At 38.6% G+C, this 18,983-nt stretch overlaps 1 protein-coding gene across 4 annotated transcripts in view; it reads left to right on the top strand.

The window, feature by feature from the left end:
* ADGRA3 (adhesion G protein-coupled receptor A3) overlaps window positions 1-18,983 on the top strand; it is a 116,533-nt gene that overhangs the window by 73,841 nt on the left and 23,709 nt on the right. Inside the window, exons 11-14 of one of the 4 annotated variants that reach the window (XM_032633239.1) lie at window positions 6,719-6,880; window positions 9,314-9,439; window positions 17,972-18,185; window positions 18,396-18,604. In XM_032633239.1, coding sequence (XP_032489130.1) covers window positions 6,719-6,880; window positions 9,314-9,439; window positions 17,972-18,185; window positions 18,396-18,604 — 711 coding nt within the window. Of the gene's footprint in view, window positions 1-6,718; window positions 6,881-9,235; window positions 9,440-17,971; window positions 18,186-18,395; window positions 18,605-18,983 lie in introns of all 4 variants that reach the window. The other 3 variants (XM_032633238.1, XM_032633237.1, XM_032633240.1) reach the window with 3 other exon arrangements.

Raw genomic sequence — 18,983 nt, 5'->3', positions numbered from 1 at the left:
CTTCTATCCCTTCCACCTTCTCTCTCTCTGTCTCACTCTCTGTATCTTTCTGTCTTTTTCATTGCTGGAACATTTAATAGCAAATTTTAGATGTCACATTTCATCCATAATTTTTTTTAATTATAAGGAATTTTAAAATAGAACTATGATACTGTCATTATATCACCCAAATGAATTCTAAGTCCTTAATATCATAAAATACCTCGTCCATGTTGTTTTCCTTGATTATGGTTTTTTTAAAAAACATGTGGACCTCGTGTCTGGGAATTCATATAATTTTGTAGTTGGTTATGTGGGATTTTGTAGACAATTATGTCACCAGGAAAGAACAGCTGGTTTCTCTGTTCCTATATAAAATACATCCTTTTTTTTTTCTGGTTGTATATACGTTGGTGAGGACCTCCAGAGCAGTGCTGATACATGTTGGTGATGAGCGGTCTTAATGAGAATGCTCTAATGTATCATTATTAAGCGTGATATTTATGTGCTGCTGCTAAGAGCCGAGGGGCAATATCGGGGTTAAGGGGGTCACTTTGAAATTAGTTGTTCTCTTGAGGTTTTACAGACCACAGAAAAAAGGTGAACTCGGCTTTCAGTCCTGTGTGAAGGTTGATTTGTGTTGACAAATTGTCAGGGAAGAGATTTTTTCACCTCCCACCTCATGCGAGGGTCAAGACAGGGAAGTTTCAAGTCTCCTTGCCATTCCCTTCCTTTCTTGAGGCTAATTTAATGCTGGTTTGCACTGACCCTGGGGGTGTCTCCTTTGGGTTATCAGCTTTACGCAGTGGTCTTCTCCTGTTAGGCCTGTGTTGGCGGGGCCTAGGCCCTGCATGGAAGTCAAAACATAGTCGGTGATCAGCTGAGTTCACCCTCAGAGCTCCTTGGATTCCTGTTGTTTTGCTGTTAGTCTCTGGTGGAGCCTTTATTTTCTCACTGACAGTGGTGCTTTTAAAAGGTAACTTTTTTTCCTTTAGCATTTTTCACTTTTATAAGAATTGTCTAGAGTACTTAGACCTTCATACTTCCAGAAAATGAGATGCACGTAATGTTTCTGTAATCAGAAAAGAACAGAATCTGCTTCCATTGGGAGAAATGGAGGAATCTTGGAAGTTCAGCTTTTCCATTGTTGTGAACATATGGCTGAGGGTGTCACCCATTACACTCTGCCTCTCTTGAACAGTGTTCTTCACGTGTTCTAAGAATTTCTTTTATAAAAGCAAGTTTGTCTACCTGGAGGAAATGTTCTTCTTTCTGTTAATTGTAAAATTGTCTTTATTGCCTTGACTAGAAACATAGTAAGCATCAATTTTTCCCCAGTCCCAGCAGCTCTGCCATTGACATGTAATTTTTTATTTTTTTATTGAAGTATAGTTGATTTACAATGTTGCATTAATTTGTGATTCCGTTATACACACACACACACACATATATATAGACATTCTTTTTTATATTCTTTTCCATTATGGTTTATCACAGAATATTGAATATAGTTCCCTGTGCTCTACAGTAGGACCTGTTGTCCATCCTTTCTATATGTAGTAGTTTGCATCTGCTAACCCCAAAGTCCCAGTCCATCCCTCCCCCTCCTCCCCTCTCCCTTGGCAACCATAAATCTGTTCTCTATGTCTATGAGTCTGTTTCTGCTTCATACACAGTTCATTTGTGTCATATTTTAGTTTCCACATATAAGTGTTATGATATGGTATTTGCATTGATGTGTATTTTTGACTTATCTGTGTCTCTTCAAGTCTGTATTTCTCACTCTTAATTCTTTTTAAATTAAAAGATAAATAATCTTTTTAATTGTGTTAGGCTGTCTCAAATCCTTTCTGTAAAGAAATGGAGAATAAATGCAACATTTATTCCACGTGACATTATTTTCAGGCTTTTTCCCCTCTTCCCTTCCCACCCATTTCCCCATCATCATCCTCTTTACTTCTGTACCACAGTGACGTCAGAGCTTTCACCTTTGCCACAGTCCTCATGGTCATCACAATTAGACCTCTCACTGAATATTGACTACTTAACTAAACAAGCTGAGACACATTCAGTGGGGTCCCCAGGCCCCCCGGGATGCTGAAGCCAGTTAACAGTGACATAAATAACACTCTTAAAACTTGACTCTCACAACAGAGCAATTCCTTCATTAAAAGTAATCAGGGCGACATAACATACCTTGAGATAGCTATGATCTCAATATAATAGATTGTAATTAGGAGAAACCATGAAGACTGTTTGAACTTAAATAATGATATCAACCACTCTTGTTATTATTTAGTCAGGTTTGGACTACATGTCAGTTCTGCACTTCCCATCTCCATCATGGCTGTCCCCAAACAACTGCCCAGCGTACTGCCCTGCTGATGCATGTGTCTGTAATTTTTGCTTCTCTGGTTCTTAGAATTGCTGAGGGTACCCCCTGCTGATTCGTGCTTGAAAACATAAATGTGGGGAGGGGCCTGGATCTCTTGACTTTTCTCAAACTGCATGAATTACTTAATGAAGATATTTGCCTTCTGCTTTTTTTTTTTTTTTTTTTGTCCTTAATTTACTATGAAATGAGATATTCTGGGCACTTATAGGGTTCTTGGTCTCATTTTACAGATGGGCAAACTGAGTCTTGGAGAGGGTAAATAATCTGCTATGGGCATTTAACATGTATGGGACAGTTGAAATCTTAACCCAGGAGTACTTAACTCCAAGGCACATAAATGTTCTAGCTGCAGTGTTATCTTATGCTTCTATTACATTAAAATTAAATATCATCAAGTTTAGTCTACGTATTATCTTGTGTGTTTCATGAACTAACATCAGAAATTCATGGAATTTACGGATGATTTTTGAACTAATTTTGCCCAGGGTTCTGAACATGAATACAGAAAAGAACATGAAATATTCTGTCTCTTACAGCAGATGACATATAACAATTTCATTGTTATTAATGTGGCATTTTCATTTCTTTATCCTTTTATCTTGGATAAAGTGTGTTCAGAGTGTTTTCATTTGATCCTCACTGTTTAGTGTGACAGGTGGAAGAGCAGGTGCATGATTCCTTCTGACCCTTTTGCGGCTGGCGTGGCCTTCAGGGAATGCGATCAAAGAGAGAAGACAGTGCTTCCTAACGCTGGTTGCAGTTATTAAACTATATCTGTGTGTCAGATTTCAGGAATACTTTTTAAATCCAGTGTAATTCTTCATGCACTGTTATCCTTTCTGTGTCCTTTTTTGCCACTGTGAAGGATTCAGAACTACTTCCGTAACCAAGCTACAGAAGCGTGTAGCATTTCGTGATTACCTGCCCTAGGGAATATATTGGCAACAAATCCCTTTCCTTAGTTCTTAGCCATTTGTAATGAAATAATGAGAAAAATAGCTTGTTCTCAGCTAAGGCAACCACTCTTATTAGCTCTGTACATTCTTAGAGATATTTCTCTTCTTTACAATTACTAACACATGTTAAATTCCTTTACCGGCATTATCTAGTGACCCATAGCTGTAGTTCTTTGATCAAAACATAGTTTTTCGGAAGAGATGATGTATCTATCAATCAGGTCTCATGTTGGATTTTCATAAAGTCCATACATGTAAAACTTTTAAAGAAATTATGAAACTAGTTGTACTTGTGCTCATTTTTTAAACACTACAGAAATATTTGAGTAGTGCCTCAGAGGAGAATTGGTATTTTCCTGTATTTTATCTTTTAAGTTTTTGCAGCCAGTGGTCATTTCTTTTCTTATAGCTATAGAGCAGGGGTCCCCAACCCCCGGGCAGCCTACCGGTACCGGTCTGAGACCTCTTAGGAACCGGGCTGCACAGCAGGAGGTGAGCAAAGCTTCATCTCCCGATCCTCATCCCTCCCCGTCCCTCCCCGTCCCTCCCCATCGCTCCCCATCGCTCCCCGTCCCTCCGCGTCCCTCCCCGTCGCTCCCCGTCCCTCCGCGTCCCTCCGCGTCCCTCCCCATCGCTCCCCGTCCCTCCGCGTCCCTCCCCGTCGCTCTCCGTCCCTCCCCGTCGCTCCCCGTCCCTCCCCATCCTCCCCATCGCTCCCCATCGCTCCCCATCGCTCCCCATCGCTCCCCATCCCTCCCCATCGCTCCCCATCGCTCCCCATCCCTCTCCATCGCTCCCCATCGCTCGCATGACCGCCGGAACCATCCCCCCACCCCACCCCCCACCCCCGTCCGTGGAAAAATTGTCTTCCAGGAAACCAGTCCCTGGTGCCAAAAAGGTTGGGGACCACTGCAGTAGGTATATTTTACCTCATCATCTCTTTTTTATTTATTTTCACGTACAAATTTGAAATAAAAGTTAAGAATAAGAGATGAAAACATAACCAAATTAGTCCAGCTACTCTGAATTCCCATCAAGAGGTAGCAGTTATTATTTCAGTTGCTGTATAAATGGCTGATTGACATATTCAGGAGTCACTACCCGTCTTCATAACTCCAGAAATAAGGGCTTCTGTTAAAATGAAATTTACCCTCATACCTGTTGTTTTTGGGAATATGTTCCGAGGTGTTGATGTTTTCAAAAATTGTGTCAAGTGAACAGACTCAGGATTCTACAGAGTTTGATCTTGTTAATGTCTTGGGCTTGGGTGAAATGCCTCTTGAGAATATGTGAGTCTATCGGAATAGGGCTTTTGAATTATATTCCATTACTATCTATCATATACTACTCTGCTTATTTCCTTTATTGCAGGTATCACAACCTAGTCACTTTTTAAAAATGTGTTCACTTGCTTGTTATATATTTTCTTTACTAGGTATAAACTCCAAAACAGATCTTTTATGTTTCTTTAACTGCTGAATCTCCATTGCTTGGGACAGTGTCTAGTTCACCTTGGTCCTCAATAAATATTTAGTCAGGGAGTGAATGGATATTGTACAGCTATTGGCTTTTATACGAAGAGTTATTACACTAATGAGTAAGGGTGTGGATATAAATAGATGTTGTGCTGTCCCTGCCCCCAAGATGTTTACATTGGAATTAAAATAAGGACAGAATTGTGACACACGATGGTAAGGTCAGTATGAAGTCAGTTAACTATATTTTAATTGGATGAGGCGGTGGGGCTTTCCAGAGGAGGAAGTGGCAATTTTGCTGGATGCGTTGTTCCTCTTTATATGTATGAACATACAGACTTTAAAAATGTACCCCTCTTAACACTTCTTCTAGAGCCTGTCATCCTCAAATAGACTTACTTTGGGATTGAAATGAAAATAAAAAACAATAAAAATAACAAGAAGAGCTATGTTTTGAGTATCTGCCATGTGCCAGGCATGGTTTCAGGAGTCTTATAGTTATTAGTGGAACTTAATCTTTACAACATGCAGAAAAGACAGGATGGTTATTATCCTTATTTCACAAATAAAGGAAGGTATGGGAGGTGCCTGCCCTGCTCGCTGTCAGGATCTGCGGTTTTGTTCTTTCCCCTGTTCTTACTGCAGTTGCTTCACTCCAAGGCTCCGGGGGTGGGATCTGGTGGATTTCTGCAGGCTTGTCTTGTTCCTGAAGTGAACCATGGGTGGAAAGGACTGACCTTTTTCCAAACCCCTCTCAGCTGTCATAGTTACACACTCTGGGAAGAGTATTGGAGGCAGACCAGGGTTGCAAAGCTCAGCTGGGATCTTCTGGGATGATCTAAAGGTCTGCTGAAACGGCCTTGGCTTTCTGCCTTGGCTTTGGGGCTTTTGATGCTTCTTTCTTGGTTAGAGGACCTGCCAGTTTGTAAATCCTCCAGTGCTACCTCTGGAATGCTTGTGTTCTTTCTGCCATGGCTCTCCCTCTTGTGAACATTTTGTTCAGTAGCAAACCCCTTTGACAACAGGCTGCCTCCTTAGCCTGGACTGTTCAGTGCACTTCTCTGATACGGGACACACAAGTCACCACCAACAACGGCCAATTGACATTCCACTGGCATTGCCTGACAGATGTTTACGTCTGTAAATTATGAACTGAGCTAATGAAAAGAACTGAGTAAATGAAACAAAACAAGCGGTGGAAAAGTGGACACTTCTTAGGATCCATTTATTTCGTGGCACTGGGTCTTAAACCATCCCTTGAGTTGGGAGGAAAGCAAGAAGCAGCTCATGCGAGGTAGAGGGAACCACATGTGCATAGACACGTGTGATGGTCCAGCGCATATGGGGAACTTGTAGTAGTTGGACATACCTAGAGTTTTGAACATGACAGGATACTAAAGAGGGAGCCAGTGTAACTGTCTTTCTTTTTTTTAATTAAAAAAATTTTTTTAAGTTGAAGTATAGTTGATTGACAATGTGTGGCAAATATTTCTTAATAAAAATATTAAGTAACACGCAAAAGGAAGATAAGTATTTTTCCAGACAGAGTCGAGATCTTTTTATTCTGAGAATCACGTGATGTCTTTTCCCTCCCCTTGATTAATTTAATCGCCTTTCTCCCCCTCGCCCCCATCCTTCATCAGTTTGAGTACTGCATGTCAGTCTTTTCACCAATGATTTGATGGTTACTTACGTGTACTGTTTTGAGCTAAATATTACCAAATGGTTATAACTGACTGTGCTCTTCCCATCTGGAGATGTCTTAATGAGAAGCAAGTCAAATGCCTGTTGGGTTTTCACGTGAAAATGTAGACTGAAGGCCCATCTTGGTGTCTCATTAGGATTTTGATGATGTTAAGCCGCCTGCGTTGGCTTTAAAGAGCTTCCTTTTCTCTCCTGCATGCGCCTGCTAGCTCGGTGATGTGATGGTTGACATTGCAAGTAACATCATGTTGGCTGACGATCGTGTCCTGGGGCTGGCGCAGAGGGAAGCTAAAGCCTGCAGTAGGATCGTTCAGTGTCTACAGCGCATCGCCACGTACCGGCTAGCAAACGGAGCTCATGTTTATTCAACAGTAAGTGCAACGTTAGCCTAGAATTCTAAGGAAAGGGTTCATGTAAAGCAGCTCTAGCTCAAAAGAGATAAGTCTGTTCCCCATTATGGGGTATTTTGTTATTGCTGATTATTACAGAATTTCCTGTTCTTAGACATTTTAAGAGAGAATTTTGCCTCTGAATAGTCTGTGTTCTTGGTAACTGGAAAGTGCTATCTTAATTTGTAATTTGAACGGTTAGCACTGTCTCATCCTCTGAAACTTGCTACAACACAAATAACAGCACTATAGAATTGCCCTCCTGTCACATACCCACTGTCCACCCTAGCTGGTATTCTGTTCCCGTCCCTGAAGGATGTTCTGAAACAGTGCTTGATTTCTTGCCCAGGTTTCAATTTCCAAAGGGAGCAAGGATTCCAATCCCCAACCCTTCTGAACCTATGGGCATTTTTCAGTCAATTTCACTCTTGGGATAATGAGTTATTTATATGTAATAGTCACTCCATTAAATAGTATTGTTTTATTTGTCCTAAATTTCTTGGTGTACTGCTTCCTTTTTTTGTTCTAAAATGTGGTAAATATGACAAACGTGGTGAATATAATAAATAAAGCTTTATTCTTCGAGCAGTCATATTCTGATCTGGCCCATGATTTTCATTTTCTAACTATTTTAATGGATTCATCAAATGTTCTATACCTCCTCCTATGATTTTACACAATTCAAGATTGCTGTCTTTCCATTGATCAGTGGAACCTTTTTGATGAGACTGTGTTTTATTGGTCCTTTTGCTCAGTTAAGTTTAGGACTACTTTCCTGAATAATAAACAAAATGGAGGCTTAGCATGACTCCTATCTTGACAGCATAGTTCAGGGTAGTTGCCCTCTCAGGCATATGATCTTACTTGAAATGAGCTTGCCAGTTTTAGGGCCACACTTGGTCCTCCAGGTCATTTAGATCCATTTTCAATCCTGTGCTTCAGCCTTGCTTATTACTCAGCACAGAGAACTTCCTTCGTTCTTCTGAGAACCCAAGGATATAATAGGGGGCAGTATAGTGGGTATTTGCACACCATTTCAAAGTATAAAAAGGTTTCTGAGAAACTATATATCTACTTACGATATGGCTTCAAGGCCATCTCAAAATGGCAGTTTTCTTTCTTTCAACTGAGGTTTCACATGTTTATCATGATTATATATGTCTTTGATTGACAAAAAAATTTCGAATATAATTTGCTAAATATAATTGAATTTAGTAAGATTTTTTGCAATGTGTCATCTGTGGGACAAAAGCTGATGCAAAGATTCCTTAGTCGTAAAAATGTAGGAAGCCACCAGTTATTTTCTACTGTGCATATGGTACTTGGAAAATTCTGCCGCCTTATATTTTAAAATTTTAATTTTCCCAATAGATTTTAGATGCCTCGCATGGAAGTCCTATGTTTAAAAAAAATTTTTAAAAGAGGACTTCGTCCACATATGGTACTTAGAATGATGCCTTCCCTCTGTAGTGGGCATAGAATGAATCATCCTTGAAGGAGGGAGATGTCATCTTGTCCCTGAAATTTACAGCACATGCTGTCATCTTGATGGATGTGAAAGAGACCCGTCAGCCTGTCACTTCTCATGCCCTCTCTGTCGTGGTTCTCACAGAGGGAGTGGTGGCAGCAGTCCTCCGGACATGGGCTTGGTGGCTGTTTGTATCGGCAGGCCGTACATTTTGGTGGACCCTCGAGTTCAGTCTCACTCTTGCATTCCTTAAAATTGTTGGGGCACGTGCCATCTTTCTTAGGTGATTTTCTGGCCTAATTTGCTTTTAAAATCTGTTCATTTCTGTCTGGCCTAGCACCTCCCTTCCTTTTCTGACGAAACAGCTTTGGAGCGAGTCTGTATAAAGATTTTATTGGTGAAACTTAAGGCTGAGAGTTGTTGTCCCCGTGAAAGAAAAAAGTGAAGGTGGCTTGAAGTGTTGAATGAAGCGACTTTTAAGTGTATTATGATCATTAAGGGGGTCTACTGATTTTTCTAGCTTGGTGGGTTTTTTTTTTTTTTTTTTTAGTAAGACACTTCCATTTTCAGCTCATAGTTTCCTGCAGCATACTCTTCAAATTATTGTAAATTGACCTCTCATTTATATCTGATCTTCCATACTTTGGGACTTGCTCTTTTCCTCTGCATGGGTATCTTTCTAGTTTAAGACATCCTTTTGTTTCCAGCGTCTTTTTTCTTCTGCCAGTTATCTACAGTGTCTTTGTTTAGTAAGAATGTGAGCTTTCTCTTCTAGCTTATGTATAGTGTTTTGTGTTTGAAACTCTTTGAAAGTGCTTTTTTCCCATATTATAAATCTTTTATAACTCCTGTTTGATTGACTTTTGAAGTATTCACCCAATATTGCTCTGGAGGCTTATGTCATCAAGGCTGCTGGCTTCACTGGGATGACATGTACCGTGTTCCAGAAAGTGGCAGCTACTGACCGGACAGGCTTTTCTGACTATGGGAGGCGGGATCCGGATGGAAACCTGGATAAACAGCTGAGCTTTAAATGCAACGTTTCAAATACGTTTTCAAGTCTGGCTCTGAAGGTACGTTATATTCTGTAATCATTTAAGGCTCTACAGTTAGATTAGAATACAGTCGACCCTCCGTATATGTAGGTTCTGCATCTGCGGATTCAACCAACTGCAGATTGAAAATATTCAGTCAAAAAAAAAAAATCCCAGAAAGTTCCAAACAGCAAAACTTAAATTTGCTGCATGCTGGCAACTATTTACATAGGATTTACATTGTATTTTCAGTCATTTACATCGCATCTGCATTAGGTATTATAAGTAATCTAGAGATGATTTAAAGTAAGTATACTGGAAGGTATGCTTAGTTATATGCAGCTGTTATGGCATGTTAACGTGAGAGACTTGAGCATCCATAGGTTTTGGTATCCAAGGGGGTCCTGGAGTCAGTCCTCTGTGGATATGGAGGATGACTGTACTCAGAATGTTTTGCTTTGCAAAGATAACCATACTAAAAGTTATTTGGAGGGAGGGGATATTGGTATTGCCTTTGCTGTTGTTTTGAAAGAAACTTAGACCAAGAAGGAACACGTCCTGATTTTCATGGGCCTAGACATTTTTGCCCTCTGGACTCCTTTCTCCACACAAATATGTCAAAATTATATTTTACAACTGCAGTGGTAAAAAGATGAATATATTAATATTACATATTAAGACATTTTCTTTGACTTTAAAGTTCATTTTTATGCTTCTGATTTTAAAGAAAAACGTTTTCGTAGACCTCCTAAAAGTATTGTGTGCCCTTGGCTCTGTGCCTCCTGGGCCTAATGGGAAGATCCAGGCCATTTAATCAGGCAAGCTGTAGATCAAGATTTTTAGCACAGAAGTGCAAGCGTGTGACGTGTTCACAAATTGTGTGTTTTATTGCAGTATGCAAAATTAGAAGCATTTTTATTGATTGTTAAAATTTGCGGCTCAGGCGTGTTTCATTAAACTGCATTGAAGCAAACAGTGAAAGTACAATTTCAACACCCTGGAGTCACGATTCTTTGTTGAGCTTTGTGTGGCCACGTGTAACTATGTTTTTGGTAGTTTATAATTACACAGTGCTTTCTGTGTTTCTGATTTGTTCCTGAATTATGTCGCAAACAGTATTCCAGTCATTTTATGCCTGCAGAATAATCAGTGAAATAGGTGTTAGGTATCTTGGTACACTGTGGAGGCACAAATATTGAATGAATGAATGAATGAAGAATTAATATATTTTGTCATATTTGACCCTGGTGACCTCCATAAGGAGAGCTAGTTTGCCTAATTTAATAATAGTCCAACTTCCCCCACTGCCCAAGACAATCTCAACTATGTCAGAATGTCTAATGATAACATATTTACTTGACACCATATATTCAGATGAAAATTGGCAGGATTTGTTACTCTTGACTTTATGAGAGTATTTAATGCACCTAGTGATGCTACTCCTTAATGCCTGCTCCTTTCCTTAGAGTATTTTTTATTGGTAAAAACATACCACAAAAGGCATCAAAACAGCATCACACACAAGCCCATGAGAAGTGTATGTCTTTTAGGAATATTTAAAATTGATGAACCCTTCTATCTTAGATGATCGTCTGAGAGAAATTAAAAATGATGAAACCCAACATTTCATCAAGTTTACAACCTATCCCTTTGGGTAAGGAGAGTTTCTCCCTGCTGAAGTAGAAAGCTTTAAATGAATACTCTCAAATTTGTTAATTTCTTACTGTTCTATTATTTTAAGATCATCTTGGTGGCCAGAAACCAGGGACACATCACACTATTATTCATGCTTTATAGATGGACATGCTAAAACCTAGTGAAAATGGAACATATCCTTCATGACACAAAATTAGTTAAAAATTTTAATGTTGAGAGTACCAAATGCCTTAGCATTTTAACAGGAAACTTTTACATTGTAGACTTTATACTATGGCAGTTTTTACTCTTTTTGCCTGTTTTTTTTTTTAATGCCTTGAATATACTAACTAGACACCTTGAACATCTAATAATTGCATTACCCTTGGATGGGAGAACATGCTAGCGTAAGAAGTTAAACCCATAAAAAGACAGTCCTTAGCAGTAGGAGCCTAGCTTGAGTTGCCTTCTACATATTTCTTGAATCTCTATTGTCCTGTCTTTATTACCTTCACAGCCCAGATTGGACTTCCGTTCTGCATTGCCCACGCCATCGTGAGCTCCTATTTAGTCTCTGTGTCTCCAGGCTCTTCTTAAAAATTCATCCTTTTCATACAGATTGGTCTGCCTAGGGCAGTCTTCAGCCATACCAGTTAGTAAAATATTGAAGTACTTCCTTACCCTTTAGCAAATAGCTGCTGCCCCAGTCCCCTGAGTCTCCTCAGCTGGCATCCTGGTCCTTCTTTCAGGAACGTGACCCAGTCTGTCCACCCTTTAGCAACTGAAGGGCTGGTACCTACAGAGCAGAGGTCCTGTACGAGACTTCCCCTCTGAGGAAGCTGCTCAGATTGTTAATATTGTGAACGTTATCCCTGCATCGACCCAGCGTGGAAATGGACCTTGCAGATCCCACGATAAATGGTGTCCCTTGGAGGCTTGGTGTCCCTCTGGAGGCTGGCTGTCAGTTAACTTCTTCATTTATCTGTCCTTCTCTAGTAACAGAAAACTTCCCTTGTTGTCTCTTCCAAGTACTGGCCATTCTTAGGCCAGGCTCATGCTTAGTCTTCTACTAGAAACCCTGCTTCTCCTCTCCCCTCCCCAGCTCCTTGGTTTTATGATAACACACAGAAGAAATGTCAACTTCAAGAATCTTACCTAATACCATTTGGTCTGTCCTCACCTCTTCCATCCTCATCTTAATCTCTCTTCCTCGCTTTGCCCATAACACTCTGCTCATCTCTGGCATTGCATGTTACACACAGGAGCCAAATGGTTTTCTTACAACTCCTGCGTTGGACTGAGGGTTACTCGAGGTCAGAGCTGGTGCTTGATTCATTGATGAAATCCAGTGCCTGGTCTCAGTCATTCAGCCAGTTGGAGATTGAATTTCCTGTCATCTGACCCTTACAGCACCTAATCTAATTTTTTTCTTAACCAAATGCTTCCTTCCACTGTTGCTACCATAATTCAGATTTGTTAGCATCCAAAATATTACCTATTTTCGATTAACTGCTAAGAGCTTTTAGTAGCTGTTGGTGTTTTGAATTCAGCTGTTAATGTAGCCAGAAAGAATTGGTTCTTTAAGACTTTTCTTGACTGAAATTTAGAAATCAGGTTTTCTTTATGCATCCCATATTTCTCTCATCCCATCTAGGGCTTTAGCCCACCTGAAGTCCTTTTCATTTCCAAGCCAGTCGTATACATCGTCGCACTTCCTGCCTTCATATGTGCCCTTTTTCATGCCCTCAGTGTCCCCCCTGCTTGGGAAGATCCCTGCTACTGTCTTCTAAGACTCCATTCGGTTGGCAGCTTCCTTCTCTTCCTCAGACAGAATTCATCATTGCCTGTTAGCCCTATAGTGCTTTGTTCACTGTCTAGAATAATTAGAAGCTGGTATGCTGGTGAGTTGAGTTATAATGAGAGGCCAGAGGGTATGGTTACCTAAATGTGTTCCTGTTCGGCTCCCCCACTTAAAAGCTATGCAAACTTGGGCAAGTATTTTAACCTCTCTGAATGTCAGTTCCTTTCTGTTCCATAGGGATCATGAAGTGGTACTAAACTCAAAGGGTTATTGAGAGGGTTTAATGAGGCAAATATGTAGACATTTATAGCAGTGCCTGGCACAGGGTTAGCACTTAATAAATGTTAGCTCTTATGGTTTTATTATTGTTGTTGTCTTTTCCTTGCTAGATTTTTAATATTTGAGGGCAAGGACCATGCCTTATTTCATTGTATATCTCTAGATTCTGCACAGTGCCATGCATGGAGGAATGAAACATCCAATAAATGCCGTTGAACAAAAATTAACAGCCAAACTTAATTCGCAAAGAAAGTCAGTTAAAAAAAATTCTAAAGGCAAACATAATCCCTGTTAATCTTCAGCAGTGAGATAATCAAAAGGTGGAATGAAGTTAATAACTGATTATACACAAGAAAACAATTAGGATGCATCATAACATCTATCTGTTTAAAATCAAGTGAGTCGATAGTCAAGGAGACATGAACAAATTACTGTTTTTAATCAGCTGGCTCTTTGACCCATTCTAATTTTATTGTTAGAATTCTAGAGACTTAAACAAAATTAGGATTTCAGAAAATTTTGATGTATTAATTATGTAGTGTCAGAAGTGCAGATTATTTCATAAGGAATGATGTTAAAATCTAGTGAAAATATTTGAGTCAACATCTGTTATGATACTTATCATTTTCTTCTTAGTGTCATTCTAAATAAGAAAATAGGCATGAATTCAGCAAATAAATTCATGATTAGAGCTCTGTGATAACATTGTTTCATGTGTGTATAGTTTGTCAATTTTTTAGTATTGACGTTAAAACTAAAGCTGAGTTGTAAAAGTCAAAACAAGACGAGGTTTTAGATGATTGTTGGTAAGTCAATTACTTTAAGGCATTTTTCTCTCTCCCCAGCCTCCAGATAACGAACGACCTGCCACGCTGTGGCAGTACAGGCAGACCTCGGAGATATTGCAGGTTCGGTTCCAGATAACTGTAGTAAAGCAAATATTGTAATAAAGCGAGTCATACAAGTTTGTGGTTTCCCAGTGCATGTAAAAGTTAGGTTTCTACTATACTGTAGTCTATTTAAGTGTGCAGTTGCATTATGCCTAAAATACAACGTACAAACCTTAAATTAAAAAATACTTTATTGCTAAAAAATGCTAACTGTCTGACAACACAGGGTTGCCACAAACCTTCAGTTTGTTAAAAAAAAAAAAAACAAAACAGAAAACCCACCTCCTGCCCCCCAAAATGCAGTTATCTGTGAAGTGCAATAAAACGAGGTATGCCTGAAATAATAATAAAAATACTACCCCCAGTTCCATAGCCTTTTGTGCTTGTCATGGTCATGATCTCCTTTGGTCCTCATAATCATTTGTTAGGAAGATCATTAGCTGCATGTGACAGATGCAACTCACAGGGTAGACAAAATCGTGCAGTGTTAAGCAGCTACCACATGGTGAAGCTGTGATCCAAATTCTGGTTTCTTCTTTCAGATCCCATGTTCCTCTCCCTATGGGTGGCATATGGTCTTCAATAATAGATGTTAGACACCAAAAACGTGTCTTTCCGAAAGTTTTTTTTTTTAATTGAAATATAGTTGATTTACAATGTTGTGTTAAGTTTTGCTGTACAGCAAAATGATTCAGTTATACCTGTATATACATTCTTTTTTATATTCTTTTCCATTATGGTTTCTTACAGGTTATTGAATGTAGTTCCTTGTGCTTTACAGTAGGACCTTGTTGTTTATCTATTCTATATATGACGGTTTGCTTCTGCTAACCCCAAACTCCCAGTCCATCCCTTCCCACTCCCCCTCCTCCTTGGCAACCACAAGTATATTCTCTATGTTTCTGTTTCATAGATAAGTTCATTTGTGTCATATTTTAGATTCCACATATAAGTGATATCATATGGTATTTGTCTTTCTCTTTCTGACTTCCTTCTTGTGTGATAATCTCTAGTTCCATCCATACTGCTGCAAATGGCATTATTTCATTCTTTTTTATGACTGAGTAGTATTCCATCGTATATATGTACCACATCTTTATTCATTCATCTATCGAAGAACATTTAGGTTGTTTCTGTATCTTGGCTATTGTGAATAGTGCTCTAATGAATATGAACATAGGGGTGCAGGTTGTCTTTTTGAATTACAGTTTTGTCAGATATATACCCAGGAGTGGGATTGCTGGATCATATGGCAGCTCTATGTTTAGTTTTTTAAGAAACCTCCATACTGTTTTCCGTAGTGGCTGCACCAACTTACATTCCCACCAACAGTGTATGAGGGTTCCCTAGAGGTTTTTAGGAGAGATTTTTCTGATTTATTAGCTATAATTTGTATGTTTTATATCTGTTTCCATTGCTGTAATCCATATGTTTAAAAATGAATATATGGTTAAATGAAATTATTACCTTTGTGTTCTTGTCTTCAGGCTAACTGGCAAAAAGTATAGTCACAGTAAATGTAACAGATGTGTTCCTTACTGATTTTTTTCATTACATTTACAACCTTTCTGGAATAAATGATCAGTACTTCTTTTAAGGAGATTAAATATGCAGGTGTTACTTTTTTACTATAAAAATTAAATATTATTGATATAGGTGAAGTTTGCTTTTCCAGCACCCCAGGCCACCCCAGGGGACCTATAATTATTATTTAATAATATCCTTTATTGGACTTTGAAAGATGTTTTAGAAATCTAAGTGTCTAACAGCCTTGAATTTGTAGCTCTCATCTCTCAGGAATCTGTCAGTACACCTGAGGTTTTTCATTTGTTGTTGTCGGGATGGTTTTACAAGTTTAAATTTGTGTAGAAAAAAGCTTATACTTCTAGAAAGTATAGTTGTCATTTCCTTTTTCAGCTCTTTTAGAAAGTAAAGTATGACCTCTTTTTTTAAATTAATTTGATTTATTATAAAACTTTTCCAGAGAGCTACACTTTGTTTTCAACTTATTTTGTGTTCACAACAGAATTATTTTATGAATTTTAAAGTACTTAAGCTTAATAAATGTCTGGTATGTAACAGTTCCTCAGGATTTTGACCTTCTAATTAAATCAATCCACTGATGTTTTTCCCTTTTTACATGCATCCTTATATACTTAGGAGAAATTTATATACTTGATAGAAATATACTATATTAGTGAATGAATTTATAATAAACTTTGTTTTCCTATCAAGTTATATTTGTGAGAATAGTAGAAACCTTTTCATATGTTTTCTTAGGTGAAATATTTCTACTGAATATTTTCTTGGCATCCTTAACTTAAAAGTAATATTCAACTGTCAATATTCAAACTTCTGAAATACTTTATTCCAACAGATATTTATGGTTATTTGCTGTGTTACAACATTGTTCTAAGCACGGCAGTTAAAAACTAAATCTGAAGTCAATCATTTGCTTCAGTAGAACCTTTTAAAAAAATGCCACACAGACTTTCATTAATTTCATAAACAATGGGCTATTTTATCAAATACTAGTGCCAGGAACTATTATTAACATAGGCTATCCAAAAATAAATGAGATTATCTGCATTCAAAAATTCTCTTACTCTAGTTAAGAGGAGCAGACAGTGAGATCCACAGAGCTACTTTTAAGTGTTAGTTATCATGGAGCTGTGTACAGAATGCTGCATGAGTCTAGAGGAGGGAGCACCTACCTGTAAAAGCAGTATCTGGACGAGTCGTGTAATTAATCATCCCCCCCAACCAAAAGCCCTATTTATAGAACTTTGCAGCGTCCTTCTCTTGGCTGCCAGCCTTTCTCGTCCCGATCCTCTATCCTTTGCATTGCCAGCAGAATTAACTTACTGAAAATCAAATCTGACCAGTTTGAGCTTACCAAATAAAAGAACCATGGAGCATTTCAGCCGGAGATGCTGACCCGTGCACAGTGGCATTTAAAAAGAAGGAGATTTCAAAAAGTGATAAACTCAGTGTGGCCCAGTCTTGTGGTGTAAGGAGAGTTAGGGGATGAATTTGGGACAAGGAAATTAGCCAAATTGTATGGCATACTTAGGATTTTTTGGCCCTAGTTTCTAAACATTTGGGAACCAAGGTGTTATTTGAACTGAAATAACAACAGATTTGTTGAAGAGGAAATTCTGTTGGCATCGTGTATGTTGGATTGGAGAGAGAAGTGAGTGCCAAGAAAGCGGCTTTGTGATGTCTTTAAAATAAGGACGTTTTTAGATAACTGTTTGCCTCCCTGGTGTACAGATTCATTTTTTATGAAATGCTGAATAATTTATAATTTTGAAATCCCTAATAAAGAAATCTGAAGAACACTCATTGCCCAGCCAGAATTTTCACTTGTTCCTCTTTGTTACTGTGTTTTCCTAAACATGATGTGTTTCTTAGTCTCAGTCTTCTGCTAAAATAAGTTTGCTGAATCTAAACTTCTATTATGTTTGTGTATAATTTCTTTCTTCTGTCGTTTGACAGTTGGAATCCATCATAAATCACCTTAAAGTTTCAGAAGCCCAAATTAATTATACTCACATTTGTGATATGCTCCCTTTGTGCTCATTTACCATATTTTGTCATTGTAAAATTCATGTGAAGAGTGGTCACTGGGATCCCTGTTCTGTTTAATGCTATCTACTTCAGCAATGTACATTATCGGGAAAATTCACTTTATAGCTTGAAATAATCCCTTGTTCACTACTTTAGCGCTCTGAAATAGAGTTTGCTTTTCTCTTCGTTTTCTACTTCTTCTATGCTATTATATGATGTTTACTTAACGGATAAATTGTTCTAACTATTAAATTTCACATACCTACCTACATTTAAAAACTATATTCAGCATATAACTAGACAACATTCATAACTATCTAAAATACTCCGGTTTTTACCTACTAATATGACAACTCTTCTTTGTTTCTGTTTTTTTTTTTTTAAATATATTTTCAGAATACTATTGTAGAGGCTTCTATTCAGCTTCCTCCTTCCCTTTTCTCACCAAAGCAAAAAAGAGAAGTCAGACCAAGTGATGACTCTCTCTATAAGCTTCAACTCATCGCATTCCGCAATGGAAAGCTTTTTCCAGCCACCGGGAATTCGACAAATTTGGCCGATGATGGAAAACGGCGTACAGTGGTTACCCCAGTGATTCTCACCAAAATAGGTTTGTCTGTGGCATATGTCATCCTGTAGTCACTGGACAATACGACTTTATCATGCCCTGTCCCTAAAGATGCTTATTTTTGTTCCTTCTCATTTTAATGAGTCACTAGTGAAGAAAAGGTATTTGCAGAGTTCCCATTCGTGGATAAGTTGACATTTAATTGTTTATGAAGTTTGTTTCAGAAATATTTTTATTTCCCATATCCTCCAGATGGTGTGAACATCGATACCCACCACATCCCTGTTAATGTGACTCTGCGTCGAGTTGCGCACGGAGCAGATCCTGTGGCCGCCCAGTGGGATTTTGATTTGCTGAACGGACAAGGAGGCTGGACGTCAGATGGGTGCCGTATACTCTGCTCAGATGAAAATATCACCACCATTCAGTGCTACTCCCTTAGTAACTATGCGGTTTTAATGGTACGGCAGTCGTTAACGTTATGCATAAACACTAAGTATTCTCATTTTTCCCTATGCGTAGTTAAGCTCAAATGAAGATTGTTTTTTTAAAACTTTTGACATAATTGCTCTCTTTAAGTAAGAGGCGACTTTTGGTGTAATTCTGAGTTTAAAGGGAAATTGAGTTACTACGAAGTGAAATGTATGGGATTGAATTTGGCATAGGAATTTTCAGTAAACTTTGTAAGCAAATCCATTCAACTAGACCTTGACCTTAAAATTTGGAAACATCTTGGGTGTATGCATTCCAACTCTCAACCCAGAAAGCGTGACTCATTTTGCCCAAAGATGCACAGTGAACAGAGAGAGGTTTTCCTTCTTTGCCATCTAGTGCCTTATC

The sequence above is a fragment of the Phocoena sinus genome, chromosome 5, assembly GCF_008692025.1.
Source record: "Phocoena sinus isolate mPhoSin1 chromosome 5, mPhoSin1.pri, whole genome shotgun sequence".
NCBI classification, from domain to species: Eukaryota; Metazoa; Chordata; class Mammalia; order Artiodactyla; family Phocoenidae; genus Phocoena; species Phocoena sinus.
The sequence above is the reverse complement of the archived record's forward strand: the minus strand, read 5'-3'. Positions and strand labels throughout refer to the sequence as shown.